General features: G+C 45.9%; 1 protein-coding gene across 2 annotated transcripts; it reads left to right on the forward strand.

Annotated features, from left to right (window-relative positions):
• Window positions 1–8,618: 8,618 nt before the first annotated feature.
• Window positions 8,619–20,830, forward strand: TEKT4 (tektin 4). 2 transcript variants are annotated; one of them, XM_064726103.1, is made up of 6 exons: window positions 8,619–9,145; window positions 11,116–11,186; window positions 12,634–12,777; window positions 15,341–15,563; window positions 17,728–17,882; window positions 20,567–20,830. In XM_064726103.1, exons 1-6 carry the CDS (start codon window positions 8,627–8,629, stop codon window positions 20,784–20,786), a joined length of 1,332 nt encoding a protein of 443 aa, XP_064582173.1. In that variant the 5' UTR covers window positions 8,619–8,626; the 3' UTR covers window positions 20,787–20,830. The 2 variants fall into 2 exon arrangements, with proteins under 2 accessions (XP_064582173.1, XP_064582174.1); XM_064726104.1 differs by lacking the exon at window positions 8,619–9,145 and adding an exon at window positions 9,706–9,769.
• Window positions 20,831–21,208: the final 378 nt, after the last annotated feature.

Below are 21,208 nucleotides of genomic sequence, written 5' to 3' on the forward strand. Positions count from 1 at the left end.
TGCTCTTCCAGGAGCAGGGAATGAGCTCGTGGATTTCCTTTGGGGCCGGTTGGATCCTGCAGGATCTCCTCAATCCCAGGCATCCAAATCCCTGGAATTCTCTGCTTTCAAGAGCCCTCAGTATCACCCTATCCCTGAAATAAATGAGGGAAAAGCAGAAATTTATGGAATTTATCCTGGCAGATATCCAAGATCAGCAGGAGAGCCACGGCAGGAATTCCCTGTTTTCCAGAGAAGCTGGGATGCCCCATCCCTGGAAAAATCCCAGGCTGGGTTGGATGGGATTTGGAGCAACCTGGGATTTGGAATGGGATCAGCTTTATCCCTTTCCCACCCAAACCATTCTGGGATTTTGTAAAACATGGAAAAAACAAGAGAGGGTAATTTGAAGGCAATACTGGTGTTTTCCAGGAAATCCTTTTTTAAGGGAATTTTGGATATTGGGAATAACCAGAATCAATCCACCTGCACTTCCTAAATGTTTCCTCCAAAGTTCTTTCCCTCACACAAACTTTGTATTCCCAAAATTCAGGTCGGCACCTCCAATTCCCAGGATTCCACTTCCAAGCTGTGATTATTTTTTGGGAAGATCAGCACTTCTCCAATTGGAATGTTCAGCCCAGAATGAGGTCAGGGAACCTTTGGGCCAGGTTAAAAACCTTGGAAAAGTTGGAGTTTATTCCTGATAATCCTCAGGGATGAGTTCAGGGAGGAATTCACCTCCTTGGGCCAGGGGGGAATAAAGTAATTTAATTTCTCTTTGTTATCTGGGAGATTCCTTGGCCTCCTGGCCTGGATGTTCATTTTTTGGGGATAACAAGGAAGGAATGAAGCCAGAAAAAAGGGAAATAATCTTTTCCACGGATAATTGGGATGATTCCTTATCTGGCCTCCAAAAACCAGGAGCAGGAGGGGTCAAATGAGCCCAAATGATTTGGTGATCCTGAAAAATGAGGTGAGAGCTCCAGAAGCTCCGTTCTTGGCCAAAATTATTCCCTTTTTTTGGGATAGAAATGAGGAGAAGCAGCCCCAGCTGTGAGGGCCCCTGGAATTCCTGGTGCAGAGGGGCTGCAGAGCTGGGAATTCCCTCACAAATCCACAAAAACCCAGGAAAACCGGGATCCTCCAGCCCACATGGGGATGAAATCCCAGCTGATCCCAACTCCAGAGGACAAAACATTTCCTGTTCCAGAGCTTTCCCTGGCTGCTCCCGACCCTGAGGGAAGGACACCCCGGAAGATCTGAGCTCATCCCAGCAAATCCAGCTGGAAGATTCCGGAAAACTCCCCTTGGAGCATCTCCCATCCCTGCAGCTCTCAGCAGCCTCATCCCTGAGCTGCTCCGGCCTAAAATATTCATGGGAGGCCTCTAAAAGCCCGGGTTAGAATTTAAAAGCCCGGTTTAGAATTTAAAAGCCCGGTTTCGCCTCTAAGGCCTGGCTGTGTCTCCAAAGGCCTGGCTTTGTAAAGTCCGGCCTTGTCTCCAAGGGCCCACAGGGCCCGGGGTTGGGCCTCACCAGCCTCATCCCTGAGCTGCTCCGGCCTAAAATATTCATGGGAGGCCTCTAAAAGCCCAGCTTAGCCTCTAAAAGCCCGGTTTAGAATTTAAAAGCCCGGTTTCGCCTCTAAGGCCTGGCTGTGTCTCCAAAGGCCTGGCTTTGGAAAGTCCGGCCTTGTCTCCAAGGGCCCGGGGTTGGCTCTAAAAGCCCGGATTTGTAAAGCCCAGCTTTGGCTCTAAAAGCCTGGATAAGAACAAATCTTTGGGAATGATCCAGAGGCTGAAAGGAGCCTCCCCAGAGGGAGTTTTAGCCAGGGAAAAGCGGGATAATGGGGTTAATGTGGGATTGGGAAAGGCAGGAATGAGCTCCCTCCAGGGCCTGGGAGTTCTTCCCATTCCCATCCCACATTTCAAGGACATTCCAAAATCCGGGAATTTTCCTTTTATCTCTCCTTTGTTCTCCTCCTCTTCTCAATGTCCAGCCCGGTTTCCATCCCAAATTCCCTCAGGAATAGCATTTTCCATGATTTCCCCTAAAATCCCAGCATTCCCAAAGAATCCGTGGCTGCCTCATCCCGGGAATGTCCAAGGCCAGGTTGGATGGGCCTTGGATAAACCTGGAATTGTGGGAAGTGTTGGGATGGAACTGAGCTTTCCATCCCAAACCATTCCCTAATTCCATGATTCCAGAGGCTCAGGATTGCCCTGCAGGGGGGTTTTCATTCCAGCAGGATTCCCAGGGAAAGCTGGAGCAGCTTCCCAAGATTCCGGGCTGTCCATGGGCTTCATTCCCGGTTTATTTCCTGTTTAAAGGGGATTTTTGGGATATTTTGGCTCCAATAAATCAATCTGGTGTATCCCAAAGGAGATAAGGAATACCAATCTGGTTTCATCGTTACTCCTGGTTTATGGCTAAATCCATGGATTTCTTTTGGAATTCTCTCTGGGGAGAGAATTCCCAAATTTGCCCAGCCCAGAGCTGCCCCTGGAGTTTGGGAATCATCCCCAAAATCTGGATTATTTGACTTTTTGAGGATCAGTTCTGGAATATTTTTGTCAATTCCCACTCATTCCACTTCATCCCAGAAAACCCCTTCCCATTTTCTCCCACAATTCCAACCCTTCAGGATCCACAACAGCTCCAGCTTGGGAATTTTGCCTTTTTTATTCTTTTTAATTGGATTTTCCAGCTGCATTCCCCGATTTTTCCTCTTCCATGAGCTTTGCTGCTGGAAGGGAATCCCTGCTCCACTCAGGAATTCCTGAATTCCCACCTCAGGGCTGGAATTCTGGTTGCCCATGGCAACCTCTCATTGCTGATGGAAAATCCTCCTTAAAATTCCTTTTTCCTCCCAAATCCAGTAATTCTGTATTTTTCCCAAAAAGAAAATCAGGATTTTTATGGATCCTTGACCTCCAAGCTCCTCTTATTCCCCTTTTTTCCTTAATTTTCTTTCATTCATCCCCTAAAATTCCTTTAATTTCCAACAAGCTCTGCCACTGATTAACCCACAGCAAAATGATTCCAAACCCTCTGGAATCTTGGAAAATCACCTGGAAGTGTCTGAACTGGGAGCAGCTCCCTGGAATTGTGCTCCACTCCCAAATATTCCTATTTATCCACGCATTCCATGCAGGAAAAATAAAGGTGCTGGAGGGGTTCCCTCAGGATTCCCTCCCTGGGTTTTTCCCGGTTTTTTTTAAGGAATGCCGACTCGAAACTCGTGGAGTGTGAAATCCTGGCTGGGCGTTTCCATGGGAACCAGGCGGGTTTTCCTGCCGAGGATTCCCGCTGACCTCACTCCCGCTGGAATCTCCCGCTTTTCCCTCGGTTACAGTTCCCGGTGTTTCCCTCTCCTGGATTTTCCTCTTTCCATTTCAAGGATGGAGAATTCCCGGCATTAAAAAAAATGGGATAAAACCACCTAAGGTGGGTTTTCCCAGGAAAATCCCCTCAGCTGGGTGGGAATGATTGAAATGTGCAGAAAAGATGAAAAGGGAATATTCCCAAGGGTTTGGAATGACGGGAAAAGGGGGAATAGCTTCCAACTGCCAGAGGGCAGGGATAAATGGGATATTGTGAAAGAATTATTCCATCCTGTCTGGGATGGAATTCCCAGAGAAGCTGTGGAATTCCTGGGTCCCTGGAAGTGCCCAAGGAAAGGTTGGATGAGGATTGGGATAATGGGAAGCGTTGGGGTTGGAATGGGATGAGCTTTAAGATCCCAATCCAAACCATTCCAGGAGCAATCCAGGATCATCCTGGCCTGACCATTCCAGAGTCAATCCCACAAAAAAAACCCGTAATTTTAAGATTAAAAAAAATGTAAAAGGGGAAAAGGACCCATCCTGGGAATGATCCCTGCAGCAGGAGCCTCCAGCTTCCTCCTGGAATGGGAAAGCTTTTCCAGGAGGCTTCTCTTGCACTCCAGATTATCCCAGGAGAAAAATAATTCCTCCTTCTTTCCCTTAAAAATATTTTCCAGGCAGGGATTAAAGAATTCCAGTGTCCCCATCCATGGCAGGGCTGCAATGGGATCCTCCATCAAATCCCATTAATCCGAACAAATTCCATGAAGGAAATTCCCTTCTCCCACTTTTCCAGCGGTGCTTTCCCTTCCTCCAGCAGGAACAAAGGCATCAAAAGCTCCTGCAGGAAAAGCCATCCCGAAAAGTCATGGAAAGGGCACATAAATAAGGGATGAGCCAGGAGGAGGCAGAAATGCGGGAAGAGCAGCGGAGCCTCATTATCCCAGATCCCAAAATTCCTCAGGAGGCTCCAGCGGAGCTGAGCCAGTGAATATTTTATAGGGAAGCTCCCGTTCCCTTCCTGCTTTTCCGTGTGGCCTCTCCCGAAAGAGCGATTTGCTTTGGAAAACAAAGAATGCTCCCTGAGTGGAAAACAAGGAATGTTCCCTGAGTGGAAAACAAGGAATGCTCCCTGTGTGGAAAACAAGGAATGCTCCCTGTGTGGAAAATAAGGAATGTTCCCCTGAGTTTAAAACAAGGAATGCTCCCCGAGTGGAAAACAAAGAATGTTCCCTGAGTGGAAAACAAGGAATGCTCCCTGAGTGGAAAACAAGGAATGCTCCCTGTGTGGAAAACAAGGAATGCTCCCTGAGTGGAAAACAAGGAATGCTCCCCGAGTGGAAAACAAGGAATGCTCCCTGAGTGGAAAACAAGGAATGCTCCCTGTGTGGAAAACAAGGAATGTTCCCTGAGTGGAAAACAAGGAATGCTCCCTGAGTGGAAAACAAGGAATGCTCCCTGTGTGGAAAACAAGGAATGCTCCCTGAGTGGAAAACAAGGAATGTTCCCCTGAGTGGAAAACAAGGAATGCTCCCTGTGTGGAAAACAAGGAATGTTCCCTGAGTGGGAAAACAAGGAATGCTCCCTGAGTGGAAAACAAGGAATGCCACAAAACTCCGGGCACAGCGCTGGGATCAGAGCCAGCAACACCTGGAATATTCAAAACCCCTCCTTCCTTCCCCAAATCTCAGCACATCCGACTTTTCCCTTTATCCCGGAGAATCCCCTGCTCCAAACGCCGGGAATAAAATCCCTGTGTTCGGATCCCCCTCCAACCCGGATAAAAATCTCTCCCTGTGGCACAGCCACGTTCCTTAATCCCAAAATTCCCTTGGATGTGCCCCCACCTCCTCCCGTCCCCCCCACACCGGGAGCAGCCAGCCAGGAATGTTGGGATTGGGATCGCTCCAGGTTTTTATCCCTGCTCCAGACGGGGAATTGGAGCTGCGTGGGCGAGCGGCTCCTGCACGGCGGCAGCGCCGCAGGCACATGGAGGAATGTGTGCCGGGAACAGCGGGAGCGGATGGGGGAACACCGGGAATGGGGGGACACCGGGAATGGGGAGACACCGGGAATGGGGAGACACCGGGAATGGGGAGACACCGGGAATGGGGCACACGGGAATGGAGACACCGAGGAATGGGGAGGACACCGGGAATGGGGGGACACGGGAATGAGGGGACACCGGAAATGGGGAGACACCGGGAATGGGGGGAGACACCGGGAATGGGGGGCACACCGGGAATGGGGGCACACCGGGAATGGGGAGACACCGGGAATGGGGGGCACACGGGAACGGGGGGGGACACCGGAATGGGAGACACCGGGAATGGGGACGGATGGGGGGACACCGGGAATGGGGGGACACCGGGAATGGGGGGACACCGGGAATGGGGGACACGGAATGGGGGGACACCGGGAATGGGGGACACCGGAATGGGGGGGACACCGGGAATGGGGGAGACACCGGGAATGCGGGGGACACCGGGAATGCGGGGACACCGGGAATGGGGGGCACACCGGGAATGGGGGGACACCGGGAACGGGGGGGGACACCGGGAATGGGGGGGACACCGGGAACAGGGGGACACCGGGAATGGGGGGCACACCGGGAACGGGGGAGACACCGGGAATGGGGGGACACCGGGAACGGGGGGACACCGGGAATGGGGGGACACCGGGAACGGGGGGGACACCGGGAATGGGGGGCACCGGGAATGGGGAGACACCGGGAATGGGGGGGACACCGGGAATGGGGGGGACACCGGGAATGGGGGGCACACCGGGAATGGGGAGACACCGGGAATGGGGGGCACACCGGGAATGCGGGGGACACCGGGAATGGGGGGAACACCGGGAATGGGGGGGACACCGGAATGGGGGGACACCGGGAATGGGGAGACAACGGGAATGGGGGGGACACCGGGAACGGGGGGACACCGGGAATGCGGGAGACACCGGGAATGGGGACACACCGGGAATGGGGGGACACCGGGAATGGGGGGGACACCGGGAATGGGGGGACACCGGTAATGGGGGGACACCGGGAATGAGGAGACACCGGAATGGGGAGACACCGGGAATGAGGAGACACCGGGAATAGGGGGACACCGGGAATGCAGGGGACACCGGGAATGGGGGGAACAGCGGGAATGCGGGGACACCGGGAATGGGGGACACCGGGAATGGGGGGGACCGGGAATGGGGGACACCGGGAATGCGGGGGACACCGGGAATGGGGGGACACCGGGAACGGGGGAACACCGGGAATGCGGGGGACACCGGGAATGGAGGGGACACCGGGAATGGGGAGACAACGGGAATGGGGAGACAACGGGAATGCGGGGGACACCGGGAACGGGGGGCACACTGGGAATGGGGGGCACACCGGGAATGGGGGACACCGGGAATGGGGGACACCGGGAATGGGGGGACACCGGGAATGGGGGGACACCGGGAATGGGGGACACCGGGAATGGGGGGACACCGGGAATGGGGGGGAACACAGGGGAACCGGGATGGGACACCGGGAACGGGGGACACGGATGGGGAGACACCGGGAATGGGGGACACCGGGAATGGGGGGACACCGGGAATGGGGGACACCGGGAATGGGGAGACACCGGGAATGGGGGACACCGGGAATGGGGAGACACCGGGAATGGGGGGACACCGGGAATGGGGGACACCGGGAATGGGGGGACACCGGGAATGGGGGACACGGGAATGGGAGACACCGGGAATGGGGGGACACCGGGAATGGGGAGACACCGGGAATGGGGGACACCGGGAATGGGGGGACACCGGGAATGGGGGGACACCGGGAAGGGGGGGACACCGGGAATGGGGGGACACCGGGAATGGGGGGACACCGGGAATGGGGGGACACCGGGAAGAATCGGGGGACACACGGGAATGGGGACACCGGGAATGGGGGGACACACGGGAACGGGGGGACACCGGGAACGGGGGGGACACCGGGAATGGGGAGACACCGGGAATGGGGGGGACACCGGGAATGGGGGCACTTGTGTCCCTCTCCCCTCCCCAGGAGGATCCATCCATCCCTGATCCTTTTATTAGGCTGGAAAACTGGGAAAGATGGGAGGGGCGGGCTCTTTTCCTTGAGCTGTCCCAGGCGTGATTTTTGCACCCTCATCCACCCTTCTAAAATTGCTGCCAGCATCCTAAAAAATCCTCTATCCCTCTTTTCCATGAAGGAATTAAATAAATGGCATCAGCACTTCCCAACGCAGTAAATCCCAGAAATTCTGTCAGATCCCATTTATCCTCTGAAAAGATCCTAAACCCAGAACAGACCTGGGATTATTTGCATTCCAGGGATTATTCCAAGAGCTAATCGGCTCCGGAGCGGAGCGTGGGGAAGATTGGGAACAAACAGGATTGGAAACTGGAATTCTGTTGTAATCCAGCAGGGATATCCATAATTCAGTAGGGATATCCATAATCCTTCCCAAAATTGCCCTCAAAGCTCTGAGGTGCTGGGAGAAGCTGCAATCTGAGCAATAATTCCCTCCAAATCCTGCTTTTCTTGTACATTCCGGGTTTTCCAAAATGGGAGTGATTCTCTTCTGTAGGAATGGGGAGGTGCTTTAAAAGTCCACCTGGAGTGTGGGATTCCCTGTGGAAATCCAGGAATTCTGCCCACACCTGCCAGGTTCATCCTGAAGTTCTGCCAGCTGGAAAAAGCACCTTTCCCAAGCCAGAGAATTCCACAAATCTCATCAAGATCCACATCTCCTGCAGGAGAGCCGAACTTCCCTTCCCTTCCTCCTTTATTCCCCTTTCTTTTCCCTTTTCCCCAACAGGAAATGCCAGACCTGGGCGGTGCCGGGAAATTGCCGGATTTTGCCTTTCCATGCCAGCAAATTGCTGGGCTTGGGCCGTGCTGGCACCAAGAAATTTCTGGATCTGGGCTCTGGCGGTGGCAGCAAACACCAGATTTCAGGCTCCAGGTGCTGCTAAGCACCGGATCTGAACCCCTCCTTTCCTTCCTGGAACGAGGTGCCCTCACCCTCCCGAAATCCCCGGCATTTCCCCTCAGCCCTCCGCAGCTCGCGGCCTTCATTCACCGCGGCCTTCCCAATTCAACTGCAACCGCCTTCCCGTTACCACGGCAACGAGCGGCGTGGGGGCGGGCACAGACAGCTCATTCACCAATCAGAGGCGGGCTCTGTGCGAATCATCTCTCTGATTGGTCTATGCTGCTGTCCATCAAACCGCGGGCCCGCCCAGTCGTTGGTTGCCGCGGTGACGCGAGGACGCTCGGGCGGGAGCGGCGAGCGGCGGAGGCTCCGCCATGGCGCAGCCCGACGAGCCGCACCCGCCGGTCGTTCCCTCCTGCCCGCTGCCCAGCAAGACCTGCGATGTGGTCCCCACCGAGAGGCCGCGCTCCTGCTGCGGCATGGCACTGGCCGGCCTGCGCACCGCCAAATACCATCTGCCCGAGTGGCACCGCCGCAACGCGGGCGTCTGCTTCGAGGCGTACACGACGGGCGAGCAGGCGGAGCGCGGCCGCGGCGAGGCCAAGCACCTGATGAAGCATGCGGCCGCCAGCGCGCAGCGAGCCCAGGGCTACTCCAAGGCCACGCTGGGCCAGCGGCTGCAGGACCTCCAGTTCTGGAGGGTGGAGCTGCAGAAGGAGATCATGGAGCTGGACGCCGAGACCAACCTGCTGGTGGCTCAGAAGCTGCGGTTGGAGCGGGCGCTCGATGCCACCGAGGTGCCCTACTCGGTTGTCATCGATAACCTGGAGTGCCGGGAGCGGCGGCAGCCCCCGGACCTGGTGATCGATGAGGTGGAGAAGCAGCTGATGAAGGTGAGCGGCGCCTGGGCTTGGTGACAGCCCCGGCGCTGCTGCTCTGGTGGTAATAGGGGCAATAATTCTAATAATCTCGCAATAAGGGGCAGTAATTCTAATAATCTCGCATGGTTTAACGTCTTCAGTACTATTCTGCTTAGCCAACACCAACTATGAATGAACTCACAGCCAAATCCTCCTACTTACACGAGGCCTTCAGCCCCTTCTACCACTCATAGCCACCTGATGGCTCCTAGCTAACCTAACAAACAACAAACCTCATAGCAGAACTAACGATTGTAATCACACTTTTCAACCTTCACAATTATCTAACAGGAGCCACAATCCTACTTACTGCCTCATACACCCTATACATGCTCATAATGACACAGCCAGGCACTCTCCCATCCCACATTACATCAAAACTCCACACGAGAACATCTTCTCACAGCCCTACATATAATCCCCACAATGCTCCTAATCCTCAAACCTGAACTAATCTCTGGTATCCCCACGTGCAAGTATAGTTTCAACCAAAACATTCGACCGTGGCTCTAAAAAGAGAAGTTAAACCCTTCTTACAGCGCTGGAATGAGGAGCAGCAGTGAGGAGGTGAAGCTGAGGATGCTGGAGGTGTCTCCTGTGAGTCAGGGTCTGGTCACTCCAAGGAATTTTTTGAGTCCTTGCTGTGATTTAATCACTTTGGGAAGTGATTAAATCACTTTGGGAAGTGTGGCTGGATGAGAGCAGATCACTCCCTCAGCCCAGACCCCAACAAAACCAACCCAGAGTTTTCCTGCACCAACACGAAAATCCTATTCTGGCATAAATTCCTTCTCTACCCGCCTTGAAATCCCCTCCTTTCTGCAGGTTACACTTTAAAACTCCACAATCCAGAAGTTCAGGAACACTGGGATATTCCTTGGCTGTTCCCGTGGTCAAATTGACCAAATTTTGGCAGTTTCTGTCATTAATTCTCCCCGAGTTTTGCCAAGGTGATGATCCAACCCTGTCACCGAGATTCCTGTCAAATTCCAGTGTCATTCTTGTGCTGGGTGTTACAAAAAACACATTTTCCATCCTGGAATTACACCTATTCCAATATCCCAGAAATTAATTAATGATTATTCACCTGCAGCCTCCAATCAGAATCAGTTACCAGAGGATTAATATTCGAAAAATAAGGATCAGACTGAAATGTGTAAAGCTGGTGGGGTTTTGGGGATTATCCTGGCAAGAACCAGGAATTTCTTGATCCCTGTGGATCCTTCCCAACTCAGGATATTCTAGGATTCCACATAGAAGGCATGATAGGATTTAGGAATGTTTTGAATGGGAATTGGGTGTAATTTCTGATTTATAATCAGAAATTTTCCAGTCAAAAATATAAACAGGGAAGAGTAGATGTAGGATATTTCCATGTGGGAATTGTTACAATTTTTAGGTTGGAAAAGACTTTGAAGCTCATCAAGTCCATGGTTCCAGGCATGGGGATTTTCCCTGATTCTTCCCTATCTCAAAACTGAGCAGGGAATTAATTTATTCCATTTAATCTGATGGGATCATGGAATCCTGGAATGATTTGGGATGGATGGATTAAAAATAATAAATTCCCACCTCTTTCCACTATTCCCACCCTTTCCCACTATCCCAGGTTGCTCCAAGCCCCTTCCAGCCTGACCTTGGACATTCCAGGGATGGAGCAGCCACAGCTTCTCTGGGAATCTGTGCCAGGGAAGAATTCCTTGCATGACAGGATAACACTCAGACTTTTTCATGGAATCCACAAAATGTTGAAGTATTCCAGTTTTTTTCAGCCTCCGTAGGTTTAGGGCTGAGTTCCCTCAGGATCTGGTGACTCCAAAATTCCAAGTTTTACCCTAACAAAGTGAGAGTAGATAAGGAAATGTAAGGATTTATCCCCAAGTTGCTCCTCAGGATGGTGTTTCCTGCTCTGGATCCATGGAATTCTCCCTGTTTTTCTTTAGGAAGCTGATCTGATCCGGGATATCCGGGATCTTCTGAAAAGAACCATCATCCAAGCTGCCACCCAGATAAGGTAAAGCATTTCCCAGGATTCTTCAGCCAAATAATTCCTGGGATGAAGGTGGACACAGAGCTCAGCCAGGCCAGGCTTAGGAGCTGAGGGAATTCCATGAAAACCCGGATTTTCAGGTAGATTTAGATTTTCCTGCTTTCCACAACGGTGTTGGATTTGTTTTCCAACACTAAATTCCAGTGCTATAAAAATATTCTCTGGATATCTTCTTGGAGAAGATCTTTGTATTATTAAAGGGATTTTTGGTATCAAAGGAATTTTTTTGCCACCAGAGGTCAGTGTGAACTTTAAATCTGGAATTTCTGTGCCAGGCCAGGTGTTCCTTGCCATTCCAAAGGATTATTTCCTTGGAATTTCTAACAAACCCTTTGGAAAGATGTTATTGTGCCCTCAAGTCCATCAATATAAAGGAATCACGCTGGAAACTTCATATTTTAGTTAAAAAAATCCTTCAGTCTGCTCCTGTTCTACCTGACAAAAGAAATGTTGGTCTTTAAAAATGGCTGTAAATGCCAATTAATATAAAGTTGCTCTGTTATATTAATTAGAGCATGAGAGGAGCCTAATGAGGTTAATTTGGGGGTTTTAATTGCTTTAAGATCATTTTAGCCCAGTTTTATCTCCATTTAGTCCAAGTTTAGTCCCATTTTATTCCCCCTTTTCCAAGAGAATTCCCAATTCCTTGGCTGAGAGTGACACCTGCTGTTATCAGCTGATAACAACCCACAGGCTTTTATAATTAAAATAATTGTAATTATAATTAACTGAGCAATGTGTGACTCTAATTAACAACAAAGCAGCAATTTTAATCTGAATATCATGAAAGATTATCTAGTTCCATGGACAGGGACCTTCCACAATCCCAGGGTGCTCCAACCTGGCCTTGGACACTCCAAGGATCCAGAGGCAGCCACAGCTTCTCTGGGAATTTTATTCCAGGGCCTCCCCCCCATCACACTGGAATTTTTTCCCAAAATTTCATCTCAGTCAGGCTTCTCTTCCTGCCACCCTCACACTGGAATTTTTTCCCAAAATTTCATCTCAATCAGGCTCCTCTTTCTGCCACCCTCACACTGGGATTTTTCCCTAAATCCCATCTCAATCAGGCTTCTCTTTCTGCCACCCTCACACTGGAATTTTTTCCCAAAATTTCATCTCAATCAGACTCCTCTTTCTGCCACCCTCACACTGGAATTTTTCCCAAAATTTCATCTCAATCAGGCTCCTCTTTCTGCCACCCTCACACTGGAATTTTTTCCCAAAATTTCATCTCAGTCAGGCTTCTCTTCCAGGCAGAGGGAATGGAGAGTTTGGGATTTTCCAACCCGCAAGGAATTTCCCGGTCTTGTTTCCCTGTAGAACACAAAGGGTGGAGCTGTGCTTCCCAAAGAGGGACAGATTGGGAATTCTCTTGCTTCCAGCTGAGCTGTGATCCCAACTTTTGCAGATCCAACCGGATCCAGAAGGAGAACTGCGAGCTGGACTGGTCGGATAAGGTGGAGACGTACAACATCGACGACAAATGCATCGGCTACTGCAGCGACAGCACCGACGTCCAGTCCCACCCCAGCTCCGTCAAGTTCGAGGAGAAGTGAGTCATTCCCAGGATCTCCTGGGACAGCACACCTGGAATGCCCAATCCTGTCCGGTTATCTCGGCTGTTTGAGGGGCCTGGAAAGGCCCGGGGTGGCCTTGGGGCAGCCCGCGTATCGAAGGACGAGAAGAGGCTTCAGTTCTTCTTTCTGGTTTTCATGTTTATTAATTGTTTATCTAAAAGATTTTCTTTCAGCCGAACAAAGATCCGCTCAGCAGTCAGCCATGGGCACACTGTCTCGTCCCACGGACCGCCACGTATCTTTATACCCCCTGTTACGTGTACAATATTTATCATTTTTCCCCAATACCATCTATTGTTATAACTCGGTGTACTCTTAGTAATAACCAATCCAAAGGTGCCACCGTGGCCAAAGAAGATGGAGGAGAGGAGGAAGAAGAAGGAGGGCAGGACACGCCCCAATTCCTCCATCTTACTCCTCTAAACCCCCCTGTACATAAATCCTAAACCTTGTGTCTCACTCTCTAATTAACCAATCCCTTCACCATTCACCCCGGTGAAGCCCTCATCCTTGTCGTCTCCTGTGTAGGGTTAAAGTCCAGCCACCAGACACTTCTGGAACATTCCAGGAGTCCCGGGCCCCCCAAGGGTGGTCTCGGGGGCCCTGCATCCCAGGACTCAAATCCTGAGATCCCACACAATCCCAGCCGGGGGAAGAGCTTGGAGAGGCAGCGCCATGGTTGGAACATGCTGGATGTTTAACGTGGATTATTTGGGTTGGAAATTCATCTCATTCCAATCCCAGCGCCTTCCGCCATCCTAGGTTGCTCAAAACTCCATCCTTGGGTGCTTCCAAAGGATGGGGCAGCCACAGCTTCTCTGGGAATTCCATTTCAGCCCCTCCCCACCCTCCCAGGGAATTCCATCCCAATATCCCATCCATCCCATCCATCCCATCCATCCCATCCATCCCATCCATCCCATCCATCCCATCTCTCCATGTGAAGCCATTCCCTGTGTCCTGTCCCTCCATCCCTTGTCCCCAGTCCAGCTCTCCTGCAGCTCCTTCAGGCTCTGAGCTCTCCCTTGTCCTCTCCACCCTGCCCAGATCCTGGTTTTTTTTCATTTCCAGCCTTTAAATCCTGGATCTATTCCCAAGTTTACTTGCCATGACTGAACTGGACAAAAAATGTGTGTGAATGTTCTGACCAGCTTTAGCTCAAGATGGAGCACTTGGACTGATTTTATTTTAGGCTTCAGTTCCCTCTGAAGCCACAGGAGCAAGAGATTATTAATTTGGGGATTTTTTATTAATTTATTTGAGAACTTTTATTGAGTTATTAGAAGTTTTTCCTAATTTATTCAATAATTTTCTTAATTAATTTGAGGATTTTTATTGATTTATAAAAATAATTTATTAATTTATCCAAGATTTTGAATTAATTTATTTGAGGATTTTAACTGATTTATTCAAGGATTTTAACTGATTTATTAGAATATTTTATTAATTTATTCGAGGATTTTAACTGATTTATTCAAGGCTTTTTATTGCTTTATTTGAGGATTTTAACTGATTTATTAAGGATTTTAACTGATTTATTAAATTTTATTAATTTAATTTCGAAGATTTTTAATTGATTTATTCAAAGGCTTTTATTATTTATAGAGATTTTTATTTTATTAGATTTTTCTTATTTTATTCAAGAATTGTTATTAATTTATTGAGGATTTTTTTATTGATTTATTAGAATATTTTTCTTAACCTATTCAAGAATTTTCATTCATTTCTTGGCGGATTTTATTAATTTATTCAAGGATTTTCTTATTTTATTAAAATTTTATTAATTTATGCAAGAATTTTTATTGATATTTTTGAATATTTTTTATTACCCATTAAAGGATTTAATCTTCTTATTAGAAATTCCACACGTATGCAAGGATACAACAAAGATTTATTAATTATTCAAGGATTTTCATTAATTCATTAGAATATTCTATTCATTTATAAGATTTTATTATTTATTTGAAATTTTTTAATTTATTAAGGATTAATCCTTTATGATAATGTTAACCTTTATGATTTTCCTTAATGAGAAATCACACCCAGCAAGACCCGAACCAACCAAAGGATTTTATTAATTTATTCAAGGATTTTCATTATTTTATTAGAATATTATATTCATTTATCCAAGAATTGTTATTAATTTATTTGAAATCTTTTATTTACTCATTAAAGGATTAATCCTGTTCCTTATGAGAAATCCACACCCCAAGCAAGACCCGAACCAACCAAAGGATTTTATTAATTTATTAAAGGATTTTCATTAATTTATTAGAATATTCTATTCATTTATCCAAGAATTGTTATTAATTTATTTGAAATTTTTTATTTACTCATTAAAGGATTAATCCTGTTCCTTATGAGAAATCCACACCCCAAGCAAGACCCGAACCACCAAGACTACCATTACCAGAGTATAATTTTTGAACATACCCAAAATCCTTAATCCACACCGGGCGAACACAGACAACCCCTTTGTGACTTTGAAAGCCAAAAAATTGGGGTAAATCCAATTTACCCCATTCCTTGTTCTTCCAGCGCCTCCACACCGAAGACCTGGGCCCAGTTCAGCCACGACAACATTTCCAGGGCAGAACAGGAAAAATTGGCGTCGGTGCAGCTCCGCTCGCTGATCAACAACATCATCCACGACGCGTCCGAGGACCTGCGCATGCAGCGGGCAGCGGTCAGCGAGGCCTTCGACAGCCACTGCAGGGAGCTGGACGGGGCCAAGCTGCGCCTGGAGAGCCACCTGCAGCAGGTCAGGGGCACCTCGTGGGGTTTTGGCATCGTCAAACCAAAAAAAGTTTGTCCGGTTTATCTCGGCTGTTTGAGGGGCCTGGAAAGGCCCGGGGTGGCCTTGGGGCAGCCGCGTATCGAAGGGCGAGAAGAGGCTTCAGTTCTTCTTTCGGTTTTTATGTTTATTAATTGTTTATCTAAAAGATTTTTCTTTCAGCCGACAGAGCTCTGCTCAGCAGCCAGCCATGAGCACACTGTGCTGCCCTCCGGACAGTCACCTATCTTTATACCCATTGTTAGTGTACAATATTTATAAATTTTTCCCCAATACCTTTATTCTTATAACTGGTGCACTCTCAGTAATAACCAATCCAAAGGTGCCACCATCACCACAGAAGATGGAGGAGAGAGGAAGAAGAAGAAGGACAGGACACGCCCCAATTCCTCCATCTTACTTCCTCTAAACCCCCCTGTACAGAAATCCTAAACCCTGTGTCTCACCCTCTAATTAACCAATCCCTTCACCATTCACCCGTGAAATCCCTGTCCTCATACAGGTGTCGTCTCCTGTGTAGGATCAAAGTCCAGCCACCAGACACTTCTGGAACATTCCAGGACTCCCGAGCCCCCCAAGGTGGTCTCGGAGGCTCAGCATCTCAGGACTGAGATCTTGAGATCCGACAAAAGTTGGTTTAATCTGTATAGGAGTGAAGTGTTTTTGTGTCGGATTAGGACGCGGGGAGAGGTTTTGGGGTTTTGTGGTGGTCTTGGTGGGTTTTGTTGGGATGGAGTTCAGTTAAACACTTTAAAGCTGAATTAAACCTTTTAAACCTGAATTAAACCCTTTAAACCTGAATTAAACCCTTTAAACCTGAATTAAACCCTTCAAGCCTGAATTAAACCCTTTAAACTTGAATTAAACCCTTTAAACCTGAATTAAACCCTTTAACCCTGAATTAAACCCTTTAAACCTGAATTAAACCCTTTAAACCTGAATTAAACACTTTAACCCTGAATTAAACCCTTTAAACCTGAATTAAACCCTTTAAACCTGAATTAAACCCTTTAAACCTGAATTAAACACTTTAAACCTGAATTAAACCTTCAACCTGAATTAAACCCTTTAAACCTGAATTAAACCGTTTAAACCTGAATTTTAAACCCTTGAAACCTGAATTAAACCCTTAAACCTGAATTAACACCTTTAACCCTGATATAAACCCTTGAAACTTGAATTAACCCTTCACCATGAATTAACCTGTAATCCTGAATTAAAACCCTTTAAACTTAAAAATTAAACCCTTTTAAACTGAATTTAAAACCTTAAAAACGTGAATTAAACCCTTTAAACTGAATTAAACCCTTTTTTAAAACCTGAATTACCTTTTAAACTTGAATTAAAACTTTTAACACACCTATGAATAAACCCTTTTAAACCTGAATTAAACCCTTGAAACCTGAATTAAACCCTTTAAACTTGAATTAAACTTGATTTTCAGTGTAATAACAAAAATAAAGAGATCAAAACCACCACAGTACTTTTATTTTTTCTATGAACAAGGGGTGGCTTTGGGCCTTTCCCCTTTTCCAATATGGAGCAGCTCCTTTTTTCTCTTTTAGCCATTGGCAAGTGTGGAAAAAGTATTAATTCCTTAGGATCTGGGAATGACAACTGGATATCTTAATTTTTTGCATGTGTATCAATGGTTATGAAGGGAAGAACTTCAGGATTTCCTGTCTTTTCCATTTTCTTTGGAAAACCAGGTATTCCCAAGCTGATCAGCAGCTCTCCCTCAAAATAAATTGATTTTTCCTTGGATTTCCAGTTAAAATTCACAATTCAAAGCACTCCAGGATGTGTTTTCATCCATGGGAGAGGTTTGGGATCTCTCCCATGGTTTTGGGACATGGGAGAAGCTGCAGAATATTTTCTGTTTTATTTAAACTAAAGCTGTGCTTCTCAGTGTAATATTAAAAATAAACAGGTCAAACCCACCTTAATTTTTGTATTTAATCTTAAATAAAATAAAATTAATTGTATTATCATCTAAAATGAAAATTATTCTTGTTGTACTTCATTCTCCAGACTGGTGGTAAAAACTTTACCGCTTTACCATGAACAGATATTTTTGGGGATGCTATTCACCATTGTTTGAAGCTGTTTTTTCCTTGGATTTTCTCTCCAGATCCTGAAGGATATTGGGGATGAGGAGGCCAACATTGAGAACCTGAAAAAAGCCATCAGGGACAAGGAATCTTTCCTGAAGGTGGCTCAGACCCGGCTCTATGACAGATCCTGCAGGCCCAACGTGGAGCTCTGCAGGGATGAGCCCCAGTTCAGGTCAGTAAATATACACAATTTACACAATTAACTCCAATTAACGTCATTAATCAACTCCTCCAAGGCTCCTCTTCCATCCCAAAGTGATTTGGGGCCGTTTTTAAAAATTTTTTACCTCACAACTTTTAGTTTTTTGCCTCACGACTTTCAATTTTTTGCCTCACGACTTGGCCCAACGTCGAGCTCTGCAGGGATGAGCCCCAGTTCAGGTCAGTGAATATACACAATTTACACAATTAACTCCAATTTAGGTCATTAATCAACTCCTCCAAGGCTCCTCTTCCATCCCAAAGTGATTTGGGGCCGTTTTTAAAATTTTTTTACCTCACAACTTTTAGTTTTTTGCCTCACGACTTTCAATTTTTTGCCTCACGACTTGGCCCAACAGTGGACTTCTCAGGGACGAGCCCCATTCAGGTAGTAATCCACAATTTACACAATTAACTCCAATTAACGTCATTAATCAACTCCTCCAAGGCTCCTCTTCCATCCCAAAGTGATTTGGGGCCGTTTTTAAAATTTTTTTACCTCACAACTTTTAGTTTTTTGCCTCACGACTTTCAATTTTTTGCCTCACGACTTTTAATTTTTTTTTTTACTTGAAGTCAGAAATCACTTTTCAATTCTGTAGTTGTTCTTTATCCCAAATCCAATCTTTTCTTGGATTTTTCTGAGGTACTTTCTTGATAAATTTTAGATTCTGTAGTTGTTCTTTATCCCAAATCCAATCTTTTTGAGCAACTTCTCAGAGGTCTTTTCCTGATAAATTTTTGATTCTGTAGTTGTTCTTTATCCCAAATCCAATCTTTTCTTGGATTTTTCTGAGGTACTTTCCTGATAAATTTTTGATTCTGTAGTTGTTCTTTATCCCAAATCCAATCTTTTCTTGGATTTTTCTGAGGTTTATTCTTGAAGAATTTTAGATTCTGTAGTTGATCTTTATCCCAAATCCAATCTTTTATAGCAACTTCTCAGAGATCTTTTCCTGATAAATTTTTGGGATCTCTGGTTTATTTTTATCCCAAATCCAATCTTGGATTTTTCTGAGGTACTTTCCTGATAAATTTTTGATTCTCTAGTTGACCTTTATCCCAAATCCAATCTTGGATTTTTCTGAGATTTTTTCCTCATAAATTTTTGATTCTGTAGTTGATCTTTATCCCAAATCCAATCTTGTATTTTTCTGAGGTTTTTTCCTCATAAATTTTTGATTCTGTAGTTCATCTTTATCCCAAATCCAATCTTGGATTTTTCTGAGGGTTTTTCCTGATAAATTTTTGATTCTGTAGTTGTTCTTTATCCCAAATCCAATCTTTTTGAGCAACTTCTCAGAGATCTTTTCCTGATAAATTTTTGGGATCTCTGGTTTATTTTTATCCCAAATCTTTTATTGGATTTTTCTGAGGTACTTTCCTGATAAATTTTTGCTCCTGTAGCTGATCTTTATCCCAAATCCAATCTTGGATTTTTCTGAGGTACTTTCCTGATAAATTTTTGATTCTGTAGTTGATCTTTATCCCAAATCCAATCTTGGATTTTTCTGAGGGTTTTTCCTGATAAATTTTTGATTCTGTAGTTGTTCTTTATCCCAAATCCAATCTTTTCTTGGATTTTTCTGAGGTTTATTCTTGAAGAATTTTAGATTCTGTAGTTGATCTTTATCCCAAATCCAATCTTCTATTGGATTTTTCTGAGGTACTTTCCTGATAAATTTTTGCTTCTGTAGCTGATCTTTATCCCAAATCCAATCTTGTATTTTTCTGAGGTTTTTTCCTCATAAATTTTTGATTCTGTAGTTGATCTTTATCCCAAATCCAATCTTGGATTTTTCTGAGGGTTTTTCCTGATAAATTTTTGATTCTGTAGTTGTTCTTTATCCCAAATCCAATCTTTTCTTGGATTTTTCTGAGGTTTTTTCTTGATGAATTTTTGATTCTGTAGTTGATCTTTATCCCAAATCCAATCTTGGATTTTTCTGAGGTTTTTTCCTCATAAATTTTTGATTCTGTAGTTGATCTTTATCCCAAATCCAATATTTTCTTGGATTTTTCTGAGGTTTTTTCTTGATAAATTTTTGATTCTGTAGTTGATCTTTATCCCAAATCCAATCTTTTTGAGCAACTTCTCAGAGATCTTTTCCTGATAAATTTTTGGGATCTCTGGTTTATTTTTATCCCAAATCCAATCTTTTCTTGGATTTTTCTGAGGTTTTTTCCTGATAAATTTTTGATTCTGTAGTTGATCTTTATCCCAAATTCAATCTTGGATTTTTCTGAGGTACTTTCCTCATAAATTGTTGATTCTGTAGCTGATCTTTATCCCAAATCCAATCTTGTATTTTTCTGAGGGTTTTTCCTCATAAATTTTTGATTCTGTAGTTGACCTTTATCCCAAATCCAATCTTGGATTTTTCTGAGGGTTTTTCCTCATAAATTTTTGATGAAGAATTTTAGATTCTGTAGTTGATCTTTATCCCAAATTCAATCTTGGATTTTTCTGAGGGTTTTTCCTGATAAATTTTTGATTCTCTAGTTGACCTTTATCCTATATCCAATCTTGGACTTTTCTGAGGGTTTTTCCTGATGAATTTTAGATTCTGCAGTTGCTCCTTACCCCAAATCCAGTCTCTTGCTCACCATCCCCTGGTTTTCTGGTTTTTCATCCCTTAACCCGGCTCCCTGCAGGTTGGTGAATGAAGTGGAGGGGCTCACAGTATTCCTGGAGGCCCTGAAGAGAAAACTGATGGAGTCGGAGCAGAACCTGAAGAATTTGGAGGAGACGAGGATGAAGCTGGAGAAGGAGATTGCTGTGAAAGCCAACAGCATTTTTATTGACAGGCAGAAGTGCATGGGCTACCGAGTCCGCTACCCCGTGGACCTGGAGGTGGCGAGTTACCAACAGTGATTTCTGTAGCCAGCCTGCAAAAGCCAGGAGAAAAACTGTTCCTTCTTTTCTGTTCAGCCATTGGCAAGTGTGGAAAAAAAAATAAAAATCTGTGAGCTTTCATATGAATAAATTGAGAAATTGTACATTGAAGTGTTGTGTTCACTTGGTTTTCTTCTACTTGGGATTAAATCCTTTCCCTTTCCCCTTTTCCCTTTCCTTTTCCTTTTCCTTTTCCTTTTCCTTTTCCTTTTCCTTTTCCTTTTCCTTTTCCTTTTCCTTTTCCTTTTTCTTCCTTTTCCTTTTTCCTTTTCCTTTTCCTTATTCCTTTTCCTTTTCCTTTTCCTTTCTTTTCTTTTCTTCCTTTTCCTTTTCCTTCCTTTTCCTTTCCTTTCCTTCTCTTTTCTTTCCCTTCTTCCTTTCTTCTCCTTTCCTTCCCTTTC

Source organism: Zonotrichia leucophrys, chromosome 14, assembly GCF_028769735.1.
Source record: "Zonotrichia leucophrys gambelii isolate GWCS_2022_RI chromosome 14, RI_Zleu_2.0, whole genome shotgun sequence".
In the NCBI taxonomy this organism is placed as follows: domain Eukaryota; kingdom Metazoa; phylum Chordata; class Aves; order Passeriformes; family Passerellidae; genus Zonotrichia; species Zonotrichia leucophrys.

Bases quoted from the DNA above. Each gene is read 5' to 3' on its own strand.
- TEKT4 (XM_064726103.1), top strand. From the start codon at position 8,627: ATGGCGCAGCCCGACGAGCCGCACCCGCCGGTCGTTCCCTCCTGCCCG. The intron at 12,778-15,340 runs GTGAGTCATTCC...TTGTTCTTCCAG, and splicing joins TCCGTCAAGTTCGAGGAGAA to CGCCTCCACACCGAAGACCT. The intron at 17,883-20,566 runs GTCAGTAAATAT...GGCTCCCTGCAG, and splicing joins AGGGATGAGCCCCAGTTCAG to GTTGGTGAATGAAGTGGAGG.